This window comes from Coenobita brevimanus, chromosome 79, assembly GCF_032717465.1.
Source record: "Coenobita brevimanus isolate Jiangsu-jjx chromosome 79, ASM3271746v2, whole genome shotgun sequence".
Classification (NCBI taxonomy): Eukaryota; Metazoa; Arthropoda; class Malacostraca; order Decapoda; family Coenobitidae; genus Coenobita; species Coenobita brevimanus.
This window is the reverse complement of record NC_137032.1, coordinates 35,563,897-35,589,600: the sequence shown is the minus strand read 5'-3', so window position 1 is coordinate 35,589,600 and position 25,704 is coordinate 35,563,897. Positions and strand designations below refer to the sequence as shown.

The 25,704-nt window shown below is 42.1% G+C and overlaps 1 protein-coding gene and 1 pseudogene across 1 annotated transcript; one reads left to right on the top strand and one right to left on the bottom strand.

Moving 5' to 3' along the window:
- Positions 1-219: 219 nt before the first annotated feature.
- On the bottom strand, positions 220-21,913 carry LOC145408924 (cytochrome c oxidase subunit 7A2, mitochondrial-like). Its single transcript, XM_080279505.1, has 4 exons — positions 21,425-21,913; positions 6,346-6,476; positions 2,844-2,975; positions 220-614 (listed from the first exon to the last, which is right to left on the bottom strand). The coding sequence occupies exons 2-4, from the start codon at positions 6,406-6,408 to the stop codon at positions 468-470; spliced, it is 342 nt and encodes a 113-aa protein (XP_080135631.1). The 5' UTR covers positions 6,409-6,476; positions 21,425-21,913; the 3' UTR covers positions 220-467.
- Positions 7,073-10,081, top strand: LOC145409114 (uncharacterized; annotated as a pseudogene).
- Positions 21,914-25,704: the final 3,791 nt, after the last annotated feature.

Here is a 25,704-nt window from a genome sequence, read left to right as displayed (position 1 = left end):
AAAATCATTAAAAAATCATTTAATGAAAGGAAGAGCAAGTATATATATATATATATATATATATATAAAATGCTTTTAAACTGAAGAGGTTAAAGCATCTCTTGCACCCTCCCCATAGGATCTAAATTCATGGAAATCTGTAATCAGGAAAATATAATACCAACAAAGGGAAGATGCAGTATGCTAAGCTTGTTATGAAACATCAGGTATTTTCTCTTCGAATTTAATCAACAAATTATACATATATACAAACTGAACATCATATCAATCTTCAGCAGCTATGTCTCTCTCACATACCACCAGTGTATTACTGTACTTGTTAATCCAATTACTATGAATTAAGTACAAGCAGAATAAGAATAAATTACTGAAATGCAACATTCATCATCACAGGAGCTGGCCAATTAAGAAATAAGAAAATAGTGACCCAATTACCTTATCAAACAATTTAATTCCATGTTTCCTGCCTACTCTTCAGCTTTCTTAGGGAAGGACATATCATAGAAGAACTTAAAACAGCCGGCCAATCCCACGCCACACAGCACAAGGGTGGAGGCAAACAGGGCCTTATCCACAGGTCCGCCCTTCATGTGCACCGGAATACTGCTTGGTTGCTGCGGAGTAAAAATGGGATAAAAGTATGATTACCTTTATTATCTTTAATTATTTTATTATTATTATTATTGTTGTTGTTGTTATTATTATTATTATTATTTATTATTATTATTATTATTATTATTATTACTATTACTATTATCATCATGTGACATTATCATTGGTCACCATCATTAATATCATCACATTATCACCAACTATTATTATTATTATTATTATTATTTTTATCACCACCACTATTGTCACCATCATTATTACCATATTTACAACTATTATCACCAACATTAACATCATTATCACCCCTACTACAACTACCATTCACTCACTTTATGCAGTGCTGCCTACTTCCTTCACCTTTGCCATTTTAACTCTGTGTCTGGCCTCATTTCTTGCTACTTTCCACTTTCCTTCCAATCACTTTTTATTACATTTCCTTCAGGTGGCTCTACACTGACTGACAAGTCTAATGGTTTCCCGTAACCCAGGAAACCATTTACAACGCTGGGTGGTAACCATATAACCAGATAACGGGGTGAAATGGAACATGCTATAGTGCCTTTATTAACTAGGTGGGGAGATGCAAATGTGGCATCCACCCAGGAATTAAACCACCACACTTCTCCCAGCACCTCACTGTGGCAAGGCCCTGTCAACTACAAGGTAACACTGCACAGGATGGCCATGCAGGGACAGTTGCTTCTTTGTGGTTGATGGGTCTGCTCAGCCAGACAGACTGGGGTTGATAAAGAAAAAAACTACAAATAAGTAGTTTTATGGCATTATGCCCCTCTGTCTCAATTAACACCTTGCCAATTTAATGCCAGACAAGCTTTGTACAAGTACGGTATGGTACTTAAAGTGTACTGTACTGTTTGTGTATCTGAAGGCAGTATAATTGTATCAGCACTTCGATCAGTTTCCTCACTACCCAAGTCAATACAGTCATCTGTTTTCCTGGAGTATGCACCACTAGTCTTATCATCTTGTCTGCACATTCACTATATGTTATACTCTTATGTAACCCATTCTGATTTTTTTTTTTAAATCACAATTCAGTCAGTTTTAAATTTACTGCTTTGATAAGTATCCAAACTGAAGCTGATGCTGAGCTTTTATATATATATATATAAAATTCAGTTCTAGCAAAGAATAGCCAGATCTGGAAAAGTTCTGCAACACTGTACGATGAAAGGTGTTACAATATACAAACTCTGTACCAGCTGTACACTCAATTTGAAAATCTTATTTGTGATGCATGCAAAATTCTTCACCCTATTTCCACAGGTACAGTACCGTACTCCACTACAACATTCTGATCCTGAACCACCCTCTCAAACACAGGCAGCTCACAGGTTTGACATTAGCTGAAGATCCAATAACATTCACACCTGCCACTATCAATGGGGTGTTGTTTGGAAAGCCCATGGAACTGAATAAAATTGTCGGATGGTATCAGAAATTAATTTGTTCTCATCGTACTGCTGGTGTTCATGGAAAGAATTACGGTACTAACCCTTTCACTAAGAAGGGTCTTTCCTAAGCTGAATTAAATTTGCAACACTCAGAGGTATTACTAGAGCTAGTGGTAGAACAGAACAGAACGAGGTGAAGGAGAACTATCAGCTGAACCCATCTGACCAATGCTATGTAGAAAACAAGATATAAAACTGAAAATTATGTTACAGTACAGTAGTTGCATGAAAGAGTTAAAGAGAAGTACTTGGAGATGGTTTGGCCACGAGGAGATGTTGAAGAATGACACTCATTAGGAGAGAGTATGTGAGTGAAGTGGAAGGGAAGACCATGGGTAAGACTAAGGGATGGAGTGCAGAGATATAAGAGCTAGGGGGTGTGAACTGGAGAAAGGGCAGCCAAATGGCAGAGGACAGGACAATGTGGAGGCAATCTGTTTGTAGCAACCCCATACAATATTCAGGCATCTCGCTATAGACAGACTGACAGATAGATTGATAGACAGGAAGGAAAATATGTACTGAAGTGAAAGTACCATCACAATCAAAAGTTCACCAATAACGCCCTGCCACCAATGTTTCTTACGTTCCATATTTCTTATTCCTCCCTAAACACCAATGGGTATCCTTTCCTCTCAAGCTCTTTTGCTGAGCGTTTTATTTTGCTTTTACAAAGGCAGTATTCACTGAAACACTTTCCACCTTCATAGCCACAGGAAAGTGCTGGCAAACTTACTACTAATTAAAGTTACCTACCTGGAATGACTTCATCTTGCTAAGTAGACCCTCTGGCACGAGGCCATAGAAACCCCTGCCTGTCTGCTCCTTAGCAAACGAATAGCCTGGGCCGTAGGTGATGCTCGGAGCCTCTGCTGTCCCACCAATTGTCTTGGGGACACAAACAAAAAGGCTGAAGCGACAAATGATTTCCAGTGTGCTAATAATTTAAAATACAGGTGACAAATTCACAGTAGCTACTGAATTATACTGTGACAGAATGCACACAAACAAAAATAACACCCACTCTATTAAAAGAATAATGGTATTCACACCACAACAATTCAAATGACACAGACTTGTATATTTTGGTCATTTTTATTAATTCTGTCATAGCTTTATATAAATATCACAGTCTTGTCAACTGGAAAACGGGCAAGAAAAATCTTACGTTCTAGCTGAAAGTTTTGAGGAGAAATGCCCCTCCAAACTTAACAATGGGGGAGCATTCAGGTGTATGTGATCCTGTTCAGTCATTAAAACATCAAAATTACTGATACAGTGTACCAACAACTGTCACAAAACTTTTTAAGAAGTTGGGTACAGAAATGATTTCAAGTTGTACAGTAGGTGTCATGCTTCTGGGAGTGATTTGTGGATATGAAGACTGTTGTTTAAACATTAGTGATCATGTGCTGTATGGGGGAGGGGGAGGGGGAAGAGCCTAGCATTTTGAAAAGTGGATGAAGCACTGATACTATACATGGACAATCCCTGTGACTGTAGAGCAAATACTGTTTTTGATATTCATTAGTTATTTAAAAATAAATAAATTGGCATTATAAAATGTCACATAGTCTGGGGTACCAACATAAGAGATCCATCTGTGCTATGGGAATTTACTAACCTCCATAACTGCTGAACCCCACTGGCACAATACTCATGGAGTGCACCAATATGATAGCAACAAGAACCTAAAGAAACAATGAATGCAGTGCCATATCCAACAGTGGTACATGAAGTTTCAATACTGTGCAGTGGGATAAGTAGTTGCAGCTCCAAATTAAATTCAATGTGAACCCAAAGGACCGCAGTCTAAAGGTGCCCGCCCTCATGCAGTCAATCATCTTTGGAGGGTTATGGAGGAAGCTGCATGACAATTGTATAACCCAGTCATTTCAGTGATAATGCCAATACTGTACAATGAGCACAGAGGTATACAGAAATCTGCATACAGTACATGGGTACGTGGTACAGCTATGAGGTGCAAATATAAGAAACAAAAAGCCATAAAGACTGGAGGGATCCAACAGTTGGAAGAAGTTCAAGACAAAGGCTGAGGTTGAGGTAGACAGATGGAGTGGGGAGGGATATATGTAACAGGAGGGAGAGAAACCTGATGGAGGTGAATGCAAAAGGGAGAGAGAGATGGAGGCAACTCATCAGACCAGCTGACTCCTGGTTTGGAAATATGGGAGAGAGAAAAAAAAGGGGGGGGGGCTACAATGCACAATGCTCACTTCTAGCAAGTACTGGCAACTTCTAATTTCATGACGACAACAGTATCTTCAACTTTTGTTCATATCTTGTGTATTTCCCTTATTATATACACTTGCAAAACCCTTCCCCTACAGAGACGTAACACAGCTTATTCCTGCAACCTCCAGATGATGATATTCAACTTTGGGATGATGTCTAGCAATGAAGGGGTAAACAAAGGCTATACCTAACTCCTTCAGTTTTAAAAGCCACCCTTGCAATGGAAAAATATGTTACGTATGAGCAACGATAAAATATAAAATACTGGTACATCATCTGGGGTTAAACATTTGAATCCAAGGGGTGGTTTGAGTCAAAATGTTCATGTAACACAACTCTGAGGTGGATGACTAGTGAACTGTTGCTTGGCCTTTTGCAGCTAATTTTCTGTAGTTAAATGACAGAATAAGACAGTAATATGGCTGCACAACCTTCCCACAGAACTTCATAACTGGCACCATAATCTAGTGCTAATCTGTTGTTACAGCTCAGCATTTAATTGGAGAAATGGCAATTTCATGCCTTGTTAAAGTGAACAGAGTATAGTTACCAATTTTTATTTCATAGTTTTGGTCTTAACATGGCCTTGGAATACAATACCATCTATCTATCTATCTATCTATAGCCCGACACCCTAATCCCGCAAAGGGTGGCTGCAGACAAAACGCCTCCAAGTCGCTCTGTCACCCACCATTTGCCTACCCTCCCCCCAACTCACCCCCCCCTCCCTCATATACCTCTCAACTCCATCCCTCCACCTCATCCTTGGTCTACCTCTCCCTCTAATAATAATACCAGGTATGTGTAATTGTCAGTGTCACATCTAACCTAACTTGACCTTACACAAACATGGTGACCACAAAAAAATAAAATAAAATATAAACATTCACAACAACCAGACAGTAACTTCAGAAATGAGAATATTCAATGGTAACAACCTAGCTACTCCATAATACCTTAATCACTAATTTTGGTAAATCTGCAGTTTCAGTCAATCAGGGTTATTCTCATGACTTTTACTAACCTAACCTACTTCACCTGGCCTTATAAATTTAAAAGACTTAACCTAACGTTTACTCTACCTAACCAAACAACCTAATGCAATGACTGTCTGAAAATGCCAGAGCTGCCCTAATTTCTACTTAGGAGTGTGCTAGTAAATGTCACAGGTTCTTTAAATTCCTCATTAAACATGGCATACTGCTGCAGATCTGCACAAAAAGGAGTGTCATACTATAGTCTATTTGATTGACCAGTGCAGCTGAGATGTATGGGACAAGTGGGGTGTGTTTGTTTTGCGAATGCTAATTGGCCGCTGATGATGTCATTGACGTAATTGCATTCACATATTGTTGTGCAATATGGGGACGCAGATGTACACCGTGAGTGGATATTATAGTGTATCATGTGGATGTACGCTTGCTTCAAACGCCACTCATCGTTTTATAAAACTTTATAATCATTTTTCTTTGATAACAGTAAACTTTTAAAGCTAATTTTGACGTCTTCATTGCCAGAAATTATTCAACATTTAATCTGGCTGCTCGTATTAAACTCACTTTAAAAACATAAATATATATGTGTTAAAATATGAGGTGTAGGTTCAGATCATCGGTGGCCAATCAGCAGAAACGATTCATATATATCCTACTCGCCCCATACATCTCAGCTGCACAGCCCAGTCAAATAGGGTATAACATAAGACTATACCTGAATCATATCAGTAGACTGAATTGCCAACCATCGTGCTATCGTAATTTAACTGCAATACATTGCTTTAACTGCATCACAGTACCCACACAATATTCTTATTTTCCTCGTAATGGAAGTTCTGTAGACTACGTACCAGAAAAGCCACAAAAGGTTAAATTAAATATCTTTTAAAGGTCTTGCATCTCAATTCGTACCCAAGGGTGGGTGGGGGCTCACCATGAATGTCATATTTTAATTGAACAGTACCATTCAGCTCAAAAATTTCCCTCTTAAACTGCACACAACTCACATTAGGTGTCTGAACTGTGGTGGGAGCGAGGCGGCCTGTCACACTGTCCTTCTGGTAGTTCATTTTGGCTGCTGTGGTGTCCGGCTGTTTGTTGTGGTCGATCAGCTGGGCCTACACCTCCTCCACCCCACCTTGACGGAAGGGGATACAGTGATATTTTTAAACCCATCCTATTATTAGATTATCTGTTCAATAGCCTTTTTTAATGGATAAAGTGAATTATTTTTAAATACATCAAAGCTAATACATTCTTGGGTAAACGCCGAGCACCCGTCATTAGGGAACATCGATAAAATGTAACTCATCCCTGGTTAACACAGAATAAAACAATACAACATTGAACATTAAAGACCCTACTATCGTTTAGTAAATTTAAAATGGAATTTGGAAGTGGCATTATAATGTCCAGGCACTCTTTTTTCGAATTCTGAATTAAGAACCTGGTGGATGGGATCGAGGGAGGCAACTCCATTGGAAAGGTGTAAGTTGTCCCTGTCGACGAAACATGTAATCACGTTTCCAGGATTTTCTCAATGTGGGAGATGATGCCACGAGTGAGGGTCCTCCACTGTATGGGTGCATATTTACTTAATGTAAGGACTTCTCGCAGACTGCCTCCAAAGTAACAAGAAGAAGATTTGTCACAGAGGTACTTCGAAGTGAAATGGAAAGCTCCTGACTCAAGAACCTTAAAATTTAAACGTACTGCATTAAAGTTTCCAAGAGGATGAAGACTACGGAACGTCCCCACACAGCTCAAACTCCTGGCTACACGCCCAAGCTGCTCTTACTTAAGGTAGGTTTGTCGAGTACTGTTTTCGAGGCTAAACATTACTGAAGAAACTCCCACTGGTTTCCTTGTAACACCTGCCTTATGGATAGTCTTGCTCAAAAGAGATATTAGTTCACCATGATGAGTGTCAATTGATTCTTGACAATGTTCTTGAATTTAGTTTTATTTTTTAAACTTAATTTGACCCAGATTTTCACGTTTTTTGCTTATTTCAAATAGTTCAGTGGCAGAGAAAAACATTGCTAGATCTTTACATCCTTTCCATAACACTTTTTCATGACTATTCTTGTTTTTAACGTAACTGCCATCTCTCCATCTTGAATACTGAGTTGCAACATGAGATTAGCGCTAGAATATGATACAAGTCATGAAGAAGTGCTGTGAAAAGGATTTAGACCCATACCATTGTATTTTTGCCCCAAGGCTAAGTCAAGTAAGCAGCAAAAGGGCAAAAATATGGGCCAAGATAAGGTGAAAAGGGCATAAACGGTTTTCCCTACTAACCTGACCTAACCAAACACTCCTTAACCTAACCTAGTCTAGCATAACTTAATCTAATTCAGGCAAACCTAATTTGACATAACTAGAACGATTTGGAGACGAATGAGTTCCGGATCCGAATTGACTCCTTGCCCTCTAGAACGCCACTGACGACGTCAACAAACCGTAACATATTATTTCCGCACGATTTGGGTGTCCTTACATAATTATACAGTTATGACAGATAATTCCCATTATAAAAATTTCGTCATTTGGTAATGGGAGCTTTCCTGCAGCTTGTCCAAAGAGTATTGTGAGTCACCAACTTGGACGTATGGTCCCACCTACATTTTGATTGCCTTCTTAGTCTCGACGCAGATTTTTACTTGTCCAGACCAGTTTGAAGATGAGAGAACACAAGGGAACTGTACTGGCGGCTCAATGCCTGCACGGGCGGCTCATTCAATGCCTGCGAGATCAAATTACCGTGCAGTAACAGTGTCTCGCGTACCTACGAGATAATGTCCTGTCACGGGCCGGGATTATCTCTTTTTGCCGTAGACGTATCTCGCTCCTACAGTACGGTGATGCGGCATAATAAAAACTCCATTCGTAACATCACGCAGCAATATTAAGCTCTATTAAAAACTTCATCTGTAACATCGCGCAGCAAATGTAAAGCTCTGTTAAAAACTTCACATGTACTTTTACCAAGCAATTTTAAACTCTATTTAAAATTTCGTTTGTAACATCACGCATCAGATGTTAAGTGCTACATCGGTGGAAATGGTAGTTGTTTTGCACCTAGAACGATGTTTAAAACAAGCTTAACAATACGATCGATCTTTTCCGGAATTAGGACTGCAGCCAAGCCATAATTAGCCTTAATCATCACAATGCCTAAGGAATGCTGGAAGGTGGCGCAGCAGATCGTGAAGTAGCCTGTAGAATACGTTGTCATTGTGCAGTGACTGTCTTGCTTGTATGGAAGCTGCTTCAGGTGACGCGTGAGTGTCCTGATAGAGTAGACCTACGAGTCACAGGTCAGGGTCAGTATGATATAACGGATGATGAGACAGTTAAGGACGCCAGCACAAACAGCCCATGAGACGGTGCTACTTTGGCTTGTTATCTACGTGTCATGAATCTACTTCGGTATGCGATCTACACTTTATATTGCTATCTACGTGTCATGAATCTACTTTGGTATGCGATCTAGATGGTTAGAGAGTCTGAAACATGAGTGGAATGTCTGTTCGAGTGTCGAGGCTCCAGTCCCGACTTAACAAGGTACATGCGGCAACAGCACACTTCATTCCGCCATTGACATCAGTCTCGACAGCTTTGGTATGTTATCTACAAGCTAGTTTGTTACCTAGATTTCAAAGATAGGCCAGTCCTTAACCTTTCTTAATTCCTCCTAACCTCCGTAAATCGTCATTTATATTTCAGTCATTGACACAACCCTAAGATGCTCGCAGAAGAATTCTACACCGAAATCAGCGACGAAACTAAGGCATTGGCATTTTTAAGAAGACCTGTACTTTTTGATGAAGAACAAAGTGTTTCACCATGTCATCGATGTGGCGGAGAGATGAAGGACGCTCGGAAAAGAGGACGAAATGGCGAATTTATGCCCGTTCTTCGTTGCAGAAACCGTGGATGTCAAACTTTTCGTTCATTCGCAGAGGCAATGTATTCTTCCACTTCACAGATATAAATAACAAAGTAAATTGCAAGCTCTCTGTGCCAAATTTTAGAATTGATCTTTTATTTTATACAAGACTCTCTTATGATCTGGTTCAAAGTTTACCTGGTAGAGGTACCGAAGCAATTTGCGACTGGTTCAACATGTGCAGAGAAGTTTGTACAGCGATCGTTTCAGTCCAGAATCGTGGTCAGATGGTAGGTACGGTGTAGATACTTTTTCCTTGTAGGTAACAAGCCAAAGTAGCACCACTGAGACTCCTGATATACATTTGACGTTCATTAGGCTGTTAGGCATGTGATTACACCTTGCCAGGCTGCAGATGTGGCCACATCCCATACTGAGTGACACTTATTGTCCGAGGAGCCTGTCTGGGGGTTATTTCACAGTCGGGTTGGTACCTGGCTTTGTAATGGATTTCTGTTACTGCACGATGATGATTTGTCCAAGTTGATAAACGATAAGCTACACCCACGGGCGCGCTTTCACTCTCAGGCAATATACACATACACCGCCACATCCCCCGGGATCTTACCTCACTGGGTGGTCTACCCTGGACTCTCCCTGGGGGTATACCACCGGATCCCCGTGAGGGTATAACCCCGACCTCCTGGGAGTCTACCCGCAAGACCAACCCTGGAGGGTCTACCCCAACTCTCTCCTGGGGAGGTCTATCCCAGCCCTCAGGGGGTCTACTCCGAACTTCCGGGGGTGTACCCCCGACCTCCCGCTGTTTAGTCCACCCCTCACTGTAAACTGCTAACCTTAAACAGTAAGAACTTTTGTGAGATATAAGCCTTTGGGACATGAATGGTCACTGGTGATCATTAGAGACAGTCCAGTATTACGCCCTTCGTACTGAGTAGTTCAGCATTATAAGACCACAGGATACACATATAGTGAAGAATGATACGTGTTTACTGCACGAGGGTCATTTAAGGAGCAGCCACTTTCTGTTACGTCCCCTCCTAGAATACGGTAACTCCCTGCATCTCCCCTGCCAACGATCTTTCTCCAACCTGTTCCGTCACCTCCTCCAACCCACCCTCACCCCCCACCATCCTCACCCCTTCCAAACAAACCTGTAACTCCCCTTCTTCCTACACACTCTCCGCCACCAAGCTCACCACCGTCGCCCCTCTTGAGCTCTCCCTCCCAACAGTCTGCCTCATACCGTCCACAGTGGTTCGCAGACTTTCCGCTCTGTGTCCCCCCAGACAGAATACGGTAACACCCATGACCCCCGTCTACGACTTCGTTTGAAGAGACAAAGCAACTACGCTCGAGCATGTTCCTTGTGTAATTTTAACAATTCTGGTTATTGAGCAAAGATAAGTTGCACGTCAAAGAATACTCAAAGTGAGCTGGAATTCCAGTGTTGCTGTTAAAATTGCGTTTTCACCACCATCAGAGTTATCAGTGACTGAGAAACAATAAGAGCACAGAGGGGTTAACCTTCCTCGTGGAACTGATTATATTCTTTCAGGCTGCTGCTTAACAGCTTGGAACACTGTGCTTTGTCGTGACAGAAACGCAAAGACAGCCACTTTGCTGTGACGTCCCATTATCACCCCATATTACGCCGGTTCTCCTCTACGATTGTTCTGTGGCAAATCAAATCACTTCAGATTTCTAGGACTTAATCTTCCATTGTCCTCAAGTCATTTGTATACGAGATGGATGATGGGACGAAGGAAATTCACAAGTCTTGCCCGAGGAAGAGTCGTCAAGTTCTCACGGAAGAATCCAAATACTCAAGTTAACCCATGTCTCGCCTGAAATACACCATAGCCCCGAGTCTGCCATCCACTACATAACACCATACGGCAAAGATGTATCCGATATCCGCATCCGTAATTTAAATCCGCACCCTCATCTGCATCCGCATTTGTGATAAAATTAACCTCCGCATCAGCACATGTGATTTAATAAACATCCGCAGATCTCTGAATTCAGGCACCCGATACATTTCTATTTACGTCCAAACACTGGCATCGATTTTCTCGTGTGTGTGTGTGTGTGTGTGTGTGTGTGTCGTGACTGCCGCATTAAATCTTGTTATCAGCTCCCAATTGCTAGGAATGAATAAGATAATCACATCCTTGTCCAAAATCCACACACACACACACACACACACACACACACACACACACACACACACACACACACACACACACACACACCGCATAAGCATATTAAATGTTCTTCACCTCTTCAAATACTGTAATCTATTCCTTATACATTATGCTCTATCATTTTTTTTAAATCAATTATACTTTCTTTCATAATCTTCTCTTTCTGTATAACCCATATTGAAAATGAAGCAAGAAGGAGATGGAGGAAGAGGAAGAGGAGAAGAAGAGGAGGAGGAGGAGGGATTGGGGAGGGGAAGGGTGCAAGAGGAGAAAGGAAGGGGAAGGGGTGAAAAGGAATGAGGGAGGGGGAAACAGGAGAGGAGAGAGGGGAAGGGAATAAAGGAGTGAGAGAGGAAGAGAGAGGGAAGGGTGGAGGGAGAAGAGGAGGGGGAGCGGGGTAGGGAAGGAGGAGGAAGGGGAGAAGAATGGAGGGTTGAGAGGAACAAGAGGAGGGGAAGAGGGAGTGGAAAATGGAGAAGGGGAAGAGGGAGAGGGAGGGATAGGGATGGGAGGAGAAAGGGGGTTGGGAGGTGGAGGGGGGAGGGAGGAAGGACAGAGGAAGAAATTAAATGGAGGAGAGAGGGAGGGAGGAGGAGGAGGAGGAGAATCGATGGGGAGGGAAAAGCACAGTAGTAGTAGAAGTAGTAGTAGTAGTAGCTGTAGTAGTAGCAGAAGTAGTAGTAGTAGTGGTAGTAGTAGTAGTGGTGGCAGTGGCAGAAGAAGGAAGAGAGAAAGAAAAGAACCAGGAAGAGAGGGAGAGAGAGATAGAAGGAATGAAAATTAATGTCTCTTCTGTGTCTCCATCACCATGTCATGATATATCCCAGAGTGACATCAGTTTGCGTGTGTGTGTGTGTGTGTGTGTGTGTGTGTGTGTGTGTGTGTGTGTGTGTGTGTGTACAGATATATTTGTCTGTTTGTGAGAGAGTTGGTTTTGTGTGTGTGTGTGTACAGATATATTTATGTCTGTGTTTGTGAGAGAGTTGGTTTTGTGTGTGTGTGTGTGTGTGTGTGTGTGTGTGTGTGTGTGTGTGTGTGTGTGTGTGTATAGTATTTATGTTTGTGCGTGTACAGTATTTATGTTTGTGTGTCTGTGAGAGAATTGATGTGTGTGTGTGTGTGTGTGTGTGTGTGTGTGTGTGTGTGTGTGTGTGTGTGTGTGTGTGTGTGTGTGTGTGATTGAAGGAAGGTAATGGTGGATCCTTACAAAAATACTTCCGACAAGGGCGAATACGGCTCATTCTTTCCGACAAGGCGAGTGTTTTCACCACTGTTTGTTTGTGTGTCTGTCTGTTAGCAAGATTACTCAAAAACTAAAAGAGGGATTTGGACCAATTTTGGTGGGTAGATAGCCCATGACCCAGGGAACAATCGATTAACTTTTGGGACCGATCCGGATAGTATTAAAGATTCTGGATCTTGAAAGTTTTTTTTTGTGAAACCCTAATCAGTGCTGAGAAAACCTGACCCATTGTGAAGAGTGGTTTGGAAATTACGTTGCCCTTGTCGGAGAGAGGCGCTCCACTGAGTGCCCCCTCTAGTTTTGTTTTTATTGCAAACGACGAGGAGGAGGGGAAAAGGAAGAAAGAAAGACACAAAGAAAGAAGGAATGGAAAAGAAAAAACAGAGACTGGAATCCTACAAAAGAAATTCTCCTTTCATAATACAATATAAACAAAAGAGAGTCAGAAATCGAGATGCATTCATGTCGAGATGCCTGGACACACCGCGTTTAAAAGCCTGGAGGTCATAGGCAGAGGGAAGCAGAGGCTGAAAAAGAGCTGGCCAGTTGGTGATAATAATGACGTGAAAATACTGGTTGACACGTGGCTTAGGGACCTGGAAATTAAAGGGGTGAAATTTTGGTACCTCGAGGGGTGTTATGTGTCCGCCGTAAAGGAGAAAGACATCAAGAAAACAGGTAAAAAAAGCAGTGACTATTGAAATATCAGTAGAATAGAGAGAGAGAGAGAGAGAGGGAGGGAGAGGGAGGTTTGGAGAGAGTAAAATGAGGGGAGTTCAAGAGACGGAAAGCTTTTGAATCCACCCTGTTTAGAAGAGCTGTATGTGGTGAGCTCCCCATACAGTAGATCAGTACTCCACATAGGGGTGATCACCATAAGGTGTTTATGACATTCATAGATCTGGAAAAAGCATACGACAAAGTAGACAGAGAGGGATTGTGGAAAGTTTTGCACATGAACGGTGTAGATGGTAAGCTGCTAGGTGCTGTCAAGAGTTTTTATGATGGCAGTGAAGCATGTGTAAAGCTTAATGGGCATCTAAGTGAATGGTTCACGATCGGTGTGGACGTGCGACGAGATTGTGTGATGTCCCCATGGTTGTTCAATATATATATGGATGGGGTGATGAGGAAAGTAAAAACACGAGTAATGGAGAGGGGGATGGCGTTGGTAATGAATGGTAATGGATGGAATATCTCAAATTTGTTATATGCTGATGGTGCAGTACTGCTCGCTAGTACCGGACAAGAACCTGGTAGGCTAGTGCAGAGTTGTGCTGATGTCTGTAAGCGTTGTGCCTTGAGAGTAAATGTAGAAGAGTAAAGTGATGGTTATTGAGAGAGAAGGTGACTCCCAGTGTGATGTTACAATGAATGGAGGGAGACTGGCATTGGTGAGAGAGTTCAAATACCTGGGTACAGTGATAGAAAAGAGAGGAAAATGTGCAAAAGAAGTTGAAAGTAGAGTGACACTAGGGAGAAAAGTAGCTGGTGTAATGAAGGCCTTGATAAGAACAGAGGCTTGAGTGTTGCAGCTGCACGAGGCTTGCATGAGGGAGTGTTAGCGCCAGCTTTAACACATGGATGTGAGACTATGATGTGGCATGAAAATGAAAAGTCAAGAGTAAGAGCAGTGGAGATGGGACTGCTGTGGAGATGGGACTGCTGAGGAATGTATGTGGAGTATAGAGGGTGGATAGGATACGAAATAATGTGATTCGTGAAAGATGCGGAGTGAGGAAGTCGGTGGACACCAGAATCGACGAGAGTGTACTGAGATGGTATGGTCATGTGGTGAGAATGGATAACAATGGAATGGTGAAAAAAGTATATATGAGCGAATATAAAGGAGGGAGGAGGCGGGGTAGGCCAAGGAGAAAGTGGAGAGATATGGTGGATGAGTGTGTAGGGAAGAGAGGTTCGGAAGTCGATGAGGCTAGGGGAACTGACGAGATCGAGCTGGCTGGATGAATGTTGTGAGGAGAAGTGCATGATCAGGGATTTTGGCACCCCTTTTTAACGTGGCAGCGTCCGGATTGACTCAATCGGATACGTTTATGTGAAACTACAGAACGTGGTGAATGTTTTTGGCGTACCCGATAGAGCCAGGCTTCCAGGGGCTTGAATGATGAGCGAATGGAAGCATGGCCCATTGGACTGGGCAAATTTGAGCTGTCTGGACATTGCTACTTCTCACCCTGCCCTTGGGTGGGAAAGGAGATCCGGATGATGATGATGATGATGATGATGACAAAATCAGCAGCTATGCAGGGTTAAAGAAAGTAGGGTCGGCTCAACACATCCAAAATCTGGGAAGTGGATTTAGTAAAGAAAGTAATGCGATCTCATAACAGTCCCAGAGAGAGAGAGAGAGAGAGAAGTACTGTGATAGACGCTGTGAAAGGAGGCTGGAAAAATGAAGAGTGAAGTCATCAGTAAAGGAATGGATAGGGTCAGATGTACAGTTTAGAAGGTCTTTGAAAACGTGAGGAAGAGAAAGCTAGTGAATGGAGGAAGCCATAAGGAGTACCACAATCGACAGCTTTATAAGAGGAGTAGTGGCTGTCTCTAAATGCATCTGTAGAGCGACTAGAAAGAAAAACTGAGGCGCAAATAGAAGGATAGCAGCAGTGAGAAGGCAGTTTGGAAATTAATAAGGTGTTCCAGATGCGGTTGAATACTTTGAGATGTCCAGGGGAATGGCAAATGTTTCACCAAAGTCTCGAGAGGAGGAAGACCAAGAATGTGAAAGGAAAGTGACAAGGTATGTGAAAAAGGAATTTGACAAGGAATGTGAAAAGTATGTGGAAGGAATGTGAGAAGATGCCGAGTGGAATGTCCTGGATAGAGCCAAAGTATGTACAGCGTGTATGCATGTGTGTGTGTGTGTGTGTATGTTTTTGTGTGTATGTATATATGTGTGTATGTATGTATGTATATGTGTATGTATGTATGTGTGTATTTTTTTTTTTATGCGAGGAAGAAGGAACCAAAGGCCATGGCCCGCAGTAACAGTTCCCTCCAAGAGAAAAACAAAATACAAAAGAGAGCCAAATTCAAGATCCGATCATTTTGAGATGCCTGGACACACTGCGTTTGAAAGACTGGAGATCATAGGCAGCAGGAAATACAGATAGAGGGAGACAGTTCCAGAGCTGACCTGTTGCATAAATGAAAGACTGGGAGTAACGGTTAACTCTTGCATTAGAGAGTTGGACAGAAAAGGGATGAGAGTTTGCTGCTAGACGGGTGCTACGCGCCCGTCGTAGAGGTGGAGGAATGCAAGCAGACAGTTCAGAGGAGCAGTGTATGTATGTATATGTGTATGTATGTAATAAGATCTATCCAAAACAACTCTCATGGGAAAAAAAGACCAAGGCCCGTATTGTGGGCTTAAGAAGCTCCCTAACACCTTTTCCTGATCGATTTATTTTGCTTCTTTCACCTTACTGTCTTGTTCTGTCATATAAATCTTCCTAACATTGCCATACCCTGCATAAATTACATACAAAAGGATATTAACCAGCCCTATCCAAATATAAATCGCTAAGGAAGAGGTGCTAGGGAGCTGATGAAGGGTTGAGCTGTGTGGTGTTGAAAATGGAAGCTTGTAAGATGGGTGAAGGAATTGAGCCTCTGAGTCCTCTGAAATAATAAAGCTGCTTTAAGTTTTGTCCTAAGGAAAAACTAACAGATCAGAATAAAGGGAGCGCCGAAGTTTTATCCAGGGAGTGTTGTGGCAGAGAGACAGACAGACAGACAGACAAATAGATAAACAGGGTGTGAGAGGCGGGTTGTAATGAAGTGTGGTGTGATTAGTATATGAGTGGAGAGGGTTAGATGTACTCTCAGATACTATATAAAACGTTCGTCCCTCCAGTCTCTATCTCTCATCGCCGAAGTCACAGGTGTTTGAACGAGACGTAGGTAAAGGTGCATAATTACCCACAGATGATGATAATTTGCACCCCACTCAAGGACGTCACATTAAGCGGTTATGAAGCCAGAGGTGAAAGAGGTAGGAGAGGCGAACGGAGTTATGTATTTAACCGTACATCTCAAAAGGCCATCGATGAATAGAAGAAAGCGAATGGAGTAGGTGAAAGGACAGAACCCTACAGAACACCATTGTTGGTTTTAGTATCCGTCTACATCTGCAGCTGTAAAAAGATTGGAGGGGAAACTTGAAGGCAGGAAAGAGGGACAGAAAGCGTAAGAAGGAAGGTTGGAAAGTAAAGATTATTGCCAGGGTCTTTCGAAGGCCAGGTGTCTAGCCATTCCCAAAAGTGAATGATAAAAGTCTGAGAGGAATGTTAGCCTTACTCGGAACCACACTAGCCGTCGGAAAGGTTATGATAGGGAGGAGAATAAAGTAAAAACACACACACACACACACACACACACACACACACACACACACAGAAACAACAAATCTAATCAACTGAGATATAAAGTGTTTGGAAAGAGATAAATGTTTGGAAGTTTGCTGCTAAATGAAAGCAGATTTCCAGCGAGAAAGGAAGTGCAGGTTGACAGACAAAGGTGAAAGATTTTACCTGGATAAGGGACCTCATCATGATTAAACGCTTCCAGTGAAAGTAGTGAGCGTAGAAGAGCACATCTTCTGAAGAAATTTTACTGACAGGTATGAGAGAATCAGATGTGGGAGAAGATGAAGGTTTAAATGCATAAGGATGTAAAAGATAAGAAAGGCAGTGGTTGCTGATAGAGAAAGTGGATTACTATGAATGTATTAGGTGAGGCGAAGAGGCTGGCACACACACACACACACACACACACACACACACACACACACACACACACACACACACACACACACACACACACACACACACACACACAGGTAGACGCCTAAGGGAAATAAATAATAGAACGGTCCAGGTAAGTAAATTAGATGGTACTGTGAAGACCCTGGTACTCTCATCCTTCACCACCTTCACCCTAAATCACCTACACCCTCACCCTCCACCACCACCACCACCACCACCACCACCACCACACACTCCCACCACCACCACCATCACCACCACCATCACACGCATTTAAGCAGCGTGTCTCACAAAGAATATTGGCAAATCTTTACAGCCAACTTTATCCAAATACACTGTCTTAGCTACTCTGTTTTACATTATTATTTTTTATTATTATTATTATTATTATTATTGATTAGGATTTAGGTTTTTATTATCTTAATGGTGTGTATTATCGTCATCATTATCATATTATCATCATCATCATCGTCATCATCATCATCATCATCACTTTCATTACTCTCATCAGTACTATTTCTTTCATTCGTCATCACACTCATCTCTAGTCACCACAACTAGTCATCACTACTAGTCACCACAACTAGTCACCACTACTAATCACCACAACTAGTCATCACAAGTCAGTAGTCATCACATCTAGTCATAATTAGTCACTAGTCATCACAATTATATTTTTTTTTCACTCAAGGGAACTGGGCCAATCCTATAATCTGAATACCAAGTCGTGGCTGCCTGAATTATCGATAGTCTCCTTGGTTACTAGTCAAATCGCCCCTCCGTCAGCTGAGCAGTAAGGAATTAGGGATCTTAGGCTGGAAGAAATACGTTTGTCACGTCATCACATCTATTTATCGCTAATCATCACAGCTAATCACCACTAATCACTAATCACAACTAATTACCACTAATTACAACAAATCATCACCAATCATCACAACTAATCCACTAATCACCACTGATCATCACACCTAATCCACTAATCATCACTAATCCACAACTAATCCACTAATCATCACTAATCACCACTGATCATCACAACTAATCCACTAATCACCACTAATCCACTAATCATCACAACTAATCCACTAATCACCACAGCTAATCACCACTAATCATCACTAATCCACAGCTAATCATCACTAATCACCACTAATCATCACAACTAATCTCCACTAATCACCACTAATCATCACAACTAATGACCACTAATCATCACAACTAATCACCACTAATCATCAACTAATCATTACTAAGCATCACAACTAATCACCTCTAATCATCACAACTAATCACCTCTAATCATCACAACTAGTCACTGTCTATGGTATTAGTCACAATTAGTCACTAGTCATCACAAGTCATCACAGTCAGTCACTTTCACCACTTATCATCACAACTAGTCACTTTTCATCACTAATCATCATAATTAATCACAGCAAATAGTCACTAGTCATCACAATCAGTTATCACACATCAAAACTAATCGCTCCTCATCACACACACTCATCACATCTGACCCTCACTCACCCCAGAAATGTTCATCACACCTAGTCATCACTCATTATCATAACTAGTCACTGTAAATAGTCACTAGTCACCACAAACAGTCATCACACATCAAGGCTAATCACTCATCACACACCCTCATCACATCCACCCCCTACTCATCACACCTAATCATCATTCATCCCTATATATCATCGACATCATCACCCATAGCCCAAGTACAGTACAGTCGGTGTCAAGAATTGTGTCAGGTGGAGGGACAATCTTGATCAGTAATTAGATATGGGGTACAGTAGGAGTCAAAAGTCAGTGGTAACAGGGTATTATGTAATCTGTACCATCACTGACTCTGATAACTTTTGACTCATACTGTATCCTTTCTCCACTCCTGACTCTTCGAGGTAAGTTTTGAACACATCTGTATAGTCTTCTTTCATAGTCATCACTCCCTCACCGCTCTGATCATCACCAAATTCATCACTATACTCACTCACTCACCACTACATTCATCCCCACACTGTCACCTTAACTATTCATGTCATCATCACTACACTTCCCCTTCCTACACCACACTCACCCCTTCCACTACCACACACACACACACACACACACACACACACACACACACACACACACACACACACATCCCCCACAATAGACATACACACGCGTACAAACACTCCACATCATTCTGCCCCTTTCACTCACATCCACAACCACACCCACCCACCACCACAATCACCCACCACAGTACACACACACACACACACACACCAGCACCATCATCATCACACCGCTCTGTTCCCCTGGTGTGGTGGTGGTGGCGGCGGTGATGATAAGTAGTGGTGAACTGTCATTACCACCCTCATCACCCTCCCAGCGTTCATCCAGGTGTATATTTATATTATCTAGACAAAGTGGCATCGCGCTTTACCTCTGACATTCATCTCTCTATTCCATCACGGGAGAGAAAAAGGAGGAATATGGGAAGAGGAGAAACAAAAAAGAGAAGAGGGAGAGGGTCCGCGAAGAAGGGGAGAGGGCGAGGGAAGAGGAAAGTGAATTGGGGAAGAGGGGAGATGCAGAATGCGACGGTCACCTTGAGTTAGATATTAGAAAACCTCAAAAACACAAAGTTGGCAGGTTTTTTTCACCCGGCTGCGACAGACCGCCCCCTAGGTGACGATTTTCTTCAGTCACCCACCCGTGAAGAAAATGGGGTAATGATAAGCCTTTGAAAATCCGCGGGTTTGATGGAAAATGCGCGGATGTTAAGGACGGAAAGAAGCGAAAGGCAACGACAAAATAGAAAAGGAAATAAGGAGAGGAGAGGAGAGAGGGAGAAAGAGAGAGAGAGCGAAGGGAGAGGGAGAGGGAGAGGGAGGTGAGAAAATAGAGGGCGGACATTATATGAACAATAAAGATGCAGAGGGTAGGGGAAAGGGGACGAGAAAGCAGCGATTACTCTCCCCTCCCCGACTCGCGAGGGGAGTTAAGGTATGGCCTCAAGGGGGAGAGAGAGGGGATCCGGAGACAAAGACGGGAAGTAGGAGGGGAGTGAGTGAGGGGAGACGGACACAAAGAAGGGGAGGAAGAGGGGAGAAGGAAGGGAGAGAGATGGAGGTAAATAATACGAAGGGTGCAAACCTAGGGGACTGAAGGAGGGGGAGGCGGGGGGGTGAGAGAGGGGGTAGGGGGGGACGTACCCAAACTCCTTCTTCTCTCCCCCTCCACCCCCATCCACCCACTGAAAGGAAGATATTAAGTAGGTAAATTAATAAGAAAAACAGCAGCATAATTCATGAAATAATCAGCCACATGGACACGTCAGCACCTCACATATTCCCCTCACCACACAGGAACAAAAAGAAACGGAAATTTATCAGTTCTTTACAAGAGAGAACAGTTTTAAAATCAAACATCATTTACATACACAAAAAAGGAATTAAGGGCTGTCGAATTATCCTCCTTTAATACTTTATGGTCATTTTAACTACGAATAAAGATCCTCTCAAAAAAAAAATAATAAAAAGCAGCTAATGATAACCCTTTGTCATTATTATTGGCAGAAATCATCTACCTAAGGATAATGACATTTATTAACAATTACTATTATCGATACAAGTTAATGGTGCAGTTGTATTTGCCAGGGTATAAAATATCTAGCTTAATTTTTTTTTTTAGTCAATGGGATGAACTCTGTAACGTGAAACCAAAAAACTTTCAAATTACGTTTAAGTTCGTAGTGTCTTACCGCCCCCTCCCTCCCTCCCACCATATCCCTACGCCCCCCTCGTCCCATCCTCCCGGGCCAAACTATCACTCATACATCGCCAGCATTAACATTTTAAGTATTATTAGAGCTACTTAAGACGGTAATGCAAGTGCTCGGGCGAAAGTTAAACCATACTGCCATCTTACCTTTAGTTGAAGGTATTGATCGATGGCGAATCCGCGTCTCCTGCCAGAACGGTGGGAGGATCCGTCGTTCGTCTCAGCCCGCGCCACTTCTCAACGTCCACCATTGGCTGATTCCATTTCCGTCTTGTATTTGCCGCCCCTTCATTGGCTAAAGACGTTCCCGCTTCACCTACGTCACGCTTCTCCGCCTCCCTGATTGGCCATAACAGTACACATGGAGGCTCGCTGACGTCACCTCTCCCCGCCGCCCCCATTGGCTGGTAAAGTTCTTGGCTCCCGATGACGTCACGCTTTTCCCGCCCGCTCATTGGCTCCTGTTAGTGACGTCACGCTCTTCCCGCCCCTCATTGGCTCCTTTTAGTGACGTCACGCTTTTCCCGGCCCCTCATTGGCTGGCGATGCTCCACTCACGTCACGCTCCTCAAGTTCCCTGTCTCTCTGTCTTGCCTGTTGTTCTTGTGTCACGTATATGTTCTTAGGTGATCTTAGACACACACACACACACACACACACACACACACACTCACTCACTCACTCACTCACTCACTCACACACACACACACACACACACACACACACATACACACACACACACACACACACACACACCTTCCGCGTGTCTTGGAGTCATATCTTCGCAACACTTCCTCCTTAGCGATTTATTCTGAAGAGTTGACCTTACTTTTGTCTTCAATATTTCTTTAACACTGAATTATGCAGTATCAGACACATCGAAGTGAATATTAAGGTGTCGTAAGGAAAATAAATCGCTTAGGAGGAGGCGTCACGAGATTTCCGAGGCTATATATAGGATACTCACATAGGAGATCCCTCAACGCCATTTCCCTTGCGATTTATTTTACATTTAAGATCTTGGCACTCTTGTTATTTAGATATATGTTGATGATAGGTGGTGGAGAGGGAGGCCTTCACGTGGTGGCAGTGATATAACTGGGTGGTGGAGCTGCCCGGTTATGCACGCGTCCCTCAACTCCCTCCCTATCCCCCAAGAGGAAGATGGTGGACTGCAGGAGGAGGATTGCTTAAGCCTGCACTCCACTGGGTTCAGGTTTCATATGAACTTGGGGCTGCCATTACAACAACAACAACTACAACAACATCTACTACTACTACTACTACTACTACTACTACTACCACCACCACACCACCACCACAAGCACAACAACAACAACTACTACTACTACTACTAGAACTACTACTACTATTGCCTATTTGATCTGAGAAGAGACGAGTCCTAAACTTTTGAAAGGTGGCAGCTGATTGGTTGTCCGAGTGCATTCATAATTAACGACGCATTTTATATTATTTTTATTATAAAGATTACAATATCCGTTTGACAGTAAGATTACCCAAATATTATATATGGTTATTTGCACAGATTGATTTTAAAACGGGCCTTACAAGTTTACAAAGTGTATCAGATGGCCTAGAGTAGCCTACCTCGATTTTCTTCTCATGTTAAGGCAGATTAAGGTAAATTATGTCATTACCACGATAGCTTGTAAAATATAGCCTTGAAAACATCGAAACTGTAATGAAATATTGTCGCTGAATTTTGATGAATGATTGACGAGGGAGGAGGAGGGGGGTAGGCCGCTCGTGGGATGTCTAACTCTAAACAGACGAATACTCAGATTTACCGGAGAGCTCTTTACCGTCTGATCAATCTGCATTATACTTTCTACTTTCGCATCATCAGTAAGTATTCTATTTAGTTCCGAATATCTACTTACAACTTAAAACAGAGCTGTGACAGGGTACGGGCTGCGAGTTATTTAAAAGTGACGGTGACATGAAACTTCTCCACCCGTGTCTACCTGTCATTTGTCGTTGGAATTGCGATTTGTCACTGGTTTAGATTTTAGCTAATGTCGTAGTAATGATATAATTTCCCTTAATTTGCCTAAGCATGGGGGAAAAACAGGGTACTTTGAAAACTCTTCCTGGACGTGTTTCGTTTGGTCCCGAGAATTCAGATTTCACACGTATCTAGGGCAACTGATAGACTTTGTAAGGCCGCGTTTTTAAGTTAATCTATGCCAATAAATGTATATAATATTTTGTTTGGGCAATTTTATCATCAAAAGGATATTGTAACCCTTATAATAAAAATAATATGCGTTGTTACTAATGAATGCACTCGGACAAAACAAATCGCTAAGGTTGTGGTGTCAAGGAGCCTACCAGGGCCAAGGCGACACTATCAATGATCCCCCCCTCTTCTTTTGTCTTCGTTGTGCATTCCCTAACACCTGATTCTGAGCGACTTATCCGGCACATCACGCCTGCATATCCTCCCGTAGGTTACTGATACAATGTCCATATTAAAAAAAAATATTGTATATTAAACAGCAGAGGACGTCAAGATGCAAGGAGGAAAATAAATCGCTTAGGAACACGTGTTAGGAAGCCTCCAATGGTCGCATCTGAACTAAATAAATTCCCTTAACTAACTCATTCACTACGATGATGCTTTTTTTTTTCACTTTAATCGCACTATCTCCAGACGATTTAATTTGACAGGATAAATCGCTCACCTGAAGGATTTAAGAACGCTTGAGGATTTTTTTTTTTAAGGAAGAAGGAACCAAAGGCCAGAAATCCGCCAAATTAATCCCTCCAAGAAAAAAAAAAACTAACAGGGAGCCTAATTCAAGATATGTATGCTGAGGAAAATCGTCTGTATGGGGCGTAGAGCTAGGGGGATTAACGCATAAATCCCCCCTACCCTGCTACTGGTTCACGTGGAGGCGATTTGCTTCTGTCCCCCCCAAAAAAAAAATCCGCGTAATCCAGAATCAACACGAAAATTATATCCACTGCTGCCTTAAGATTATTTAGCCTTGACGTTTTAAAAAATGGAAGTGATTTAATAATAATAAAAAAAACTGCGAAGGAAATTATGTTAAGAAAATGTTATGTTGATCTGATGTTGCAGAGAAAGATATTAAAGGAGTGTGTGGTGTGTGTGTGTGTGTGTGTGTGTGTGTGTGTGTGTGTGTTTGTTTGTGTGTGTGGGGGGGGTTTGTGTTTGTGTGTGTGTGTGTCTTTCTGTCTGTCTCTCTGTCTGCCCGTTTGTGTGTGTGTGTGTGTGTGTGTGTGTGTGTGTGTGTGTGTGTGTGTGTGTGTGTGTGTCTTTTTGTCTGTCTGTCTGTCAGTTTGTGTGTGTGAGGGGGCTGTTTGTGTGTGTGTGTGTGTGTGTGTGTGTGTGTGTGTGTGTGTGTGTGTGTGTGTGTGTGTGTGTGTGTGTGTGTCTACCCTCTAATCTTTACTCTCTAAATAGTCCTACTCTCTAATCTCGACTCTCTAAATAGGTCTGCTCTTCTCGTTAGTCTCTCAGTAATAGGAATATACAGTATGTCAATGGTTGGGTATAGCAGAAATAACATCTAAACTACGTCCTCGGGTTGAAGGGGTTACTCTGTGTGTGTGTGTGTGTGTGTGTGTGTGTGTGTGTGTGTGTGTGTGTGTGTGTGACAGAGAGAGAGAGAGAGAGAGAGTAAGCAAGAGTCACATTTCTTCACATTCACATCTGTTTATCGCCCAGCCAGAGAGACAGACAGACAGACAGACAGACAGAGCAAAATACATCCACATTCTACACATTCCCATCTCATTCACATCCATTCTTAATAAATAATATAAATAATAAAAATCACATCAATTCATCCTAAATTATAATCACCATAATTAATTACTATAAGATCTATCATAATTATTTCATTTATATAACAGTTAATTATATTTACGTGGGATCGGATTCGCTTGCCTAGGAAATATCCGATTCTGTAACTTGTGATTGTATTTAAGAGGAAAGGAGTGGACGACCTTACATACATACATACATACATTCATACATACATACATACCGGTACATACATCTATCTATCTATCTATCTATCTATTGCCAGACGCCTCAATCCCGTTTGGGGTGGCCACAAACAAATCGCCTCCAAGTCGCCCTGTCCCCCGCCATTTCACTCTATTTTTTGTTTATGTACATACATACATAAACAAAAATCAGAGAGACAGACAGACAGACAGACAGACATTTTCACACACACACACACACACACACACACACACACACACACACACACACACACACACATTCTCAAACAACAGAGTTAATCATAATTTTGTTTGTAAAGCCAATTACTCTAACAATCTTTCCTTCATCGCTGTTTTTTCTTTTTCCTTTTCGTCACTAAGAAATATTACTCTTTTCACTTTAACTTGGCCCAAATTTTCGCCCTTTG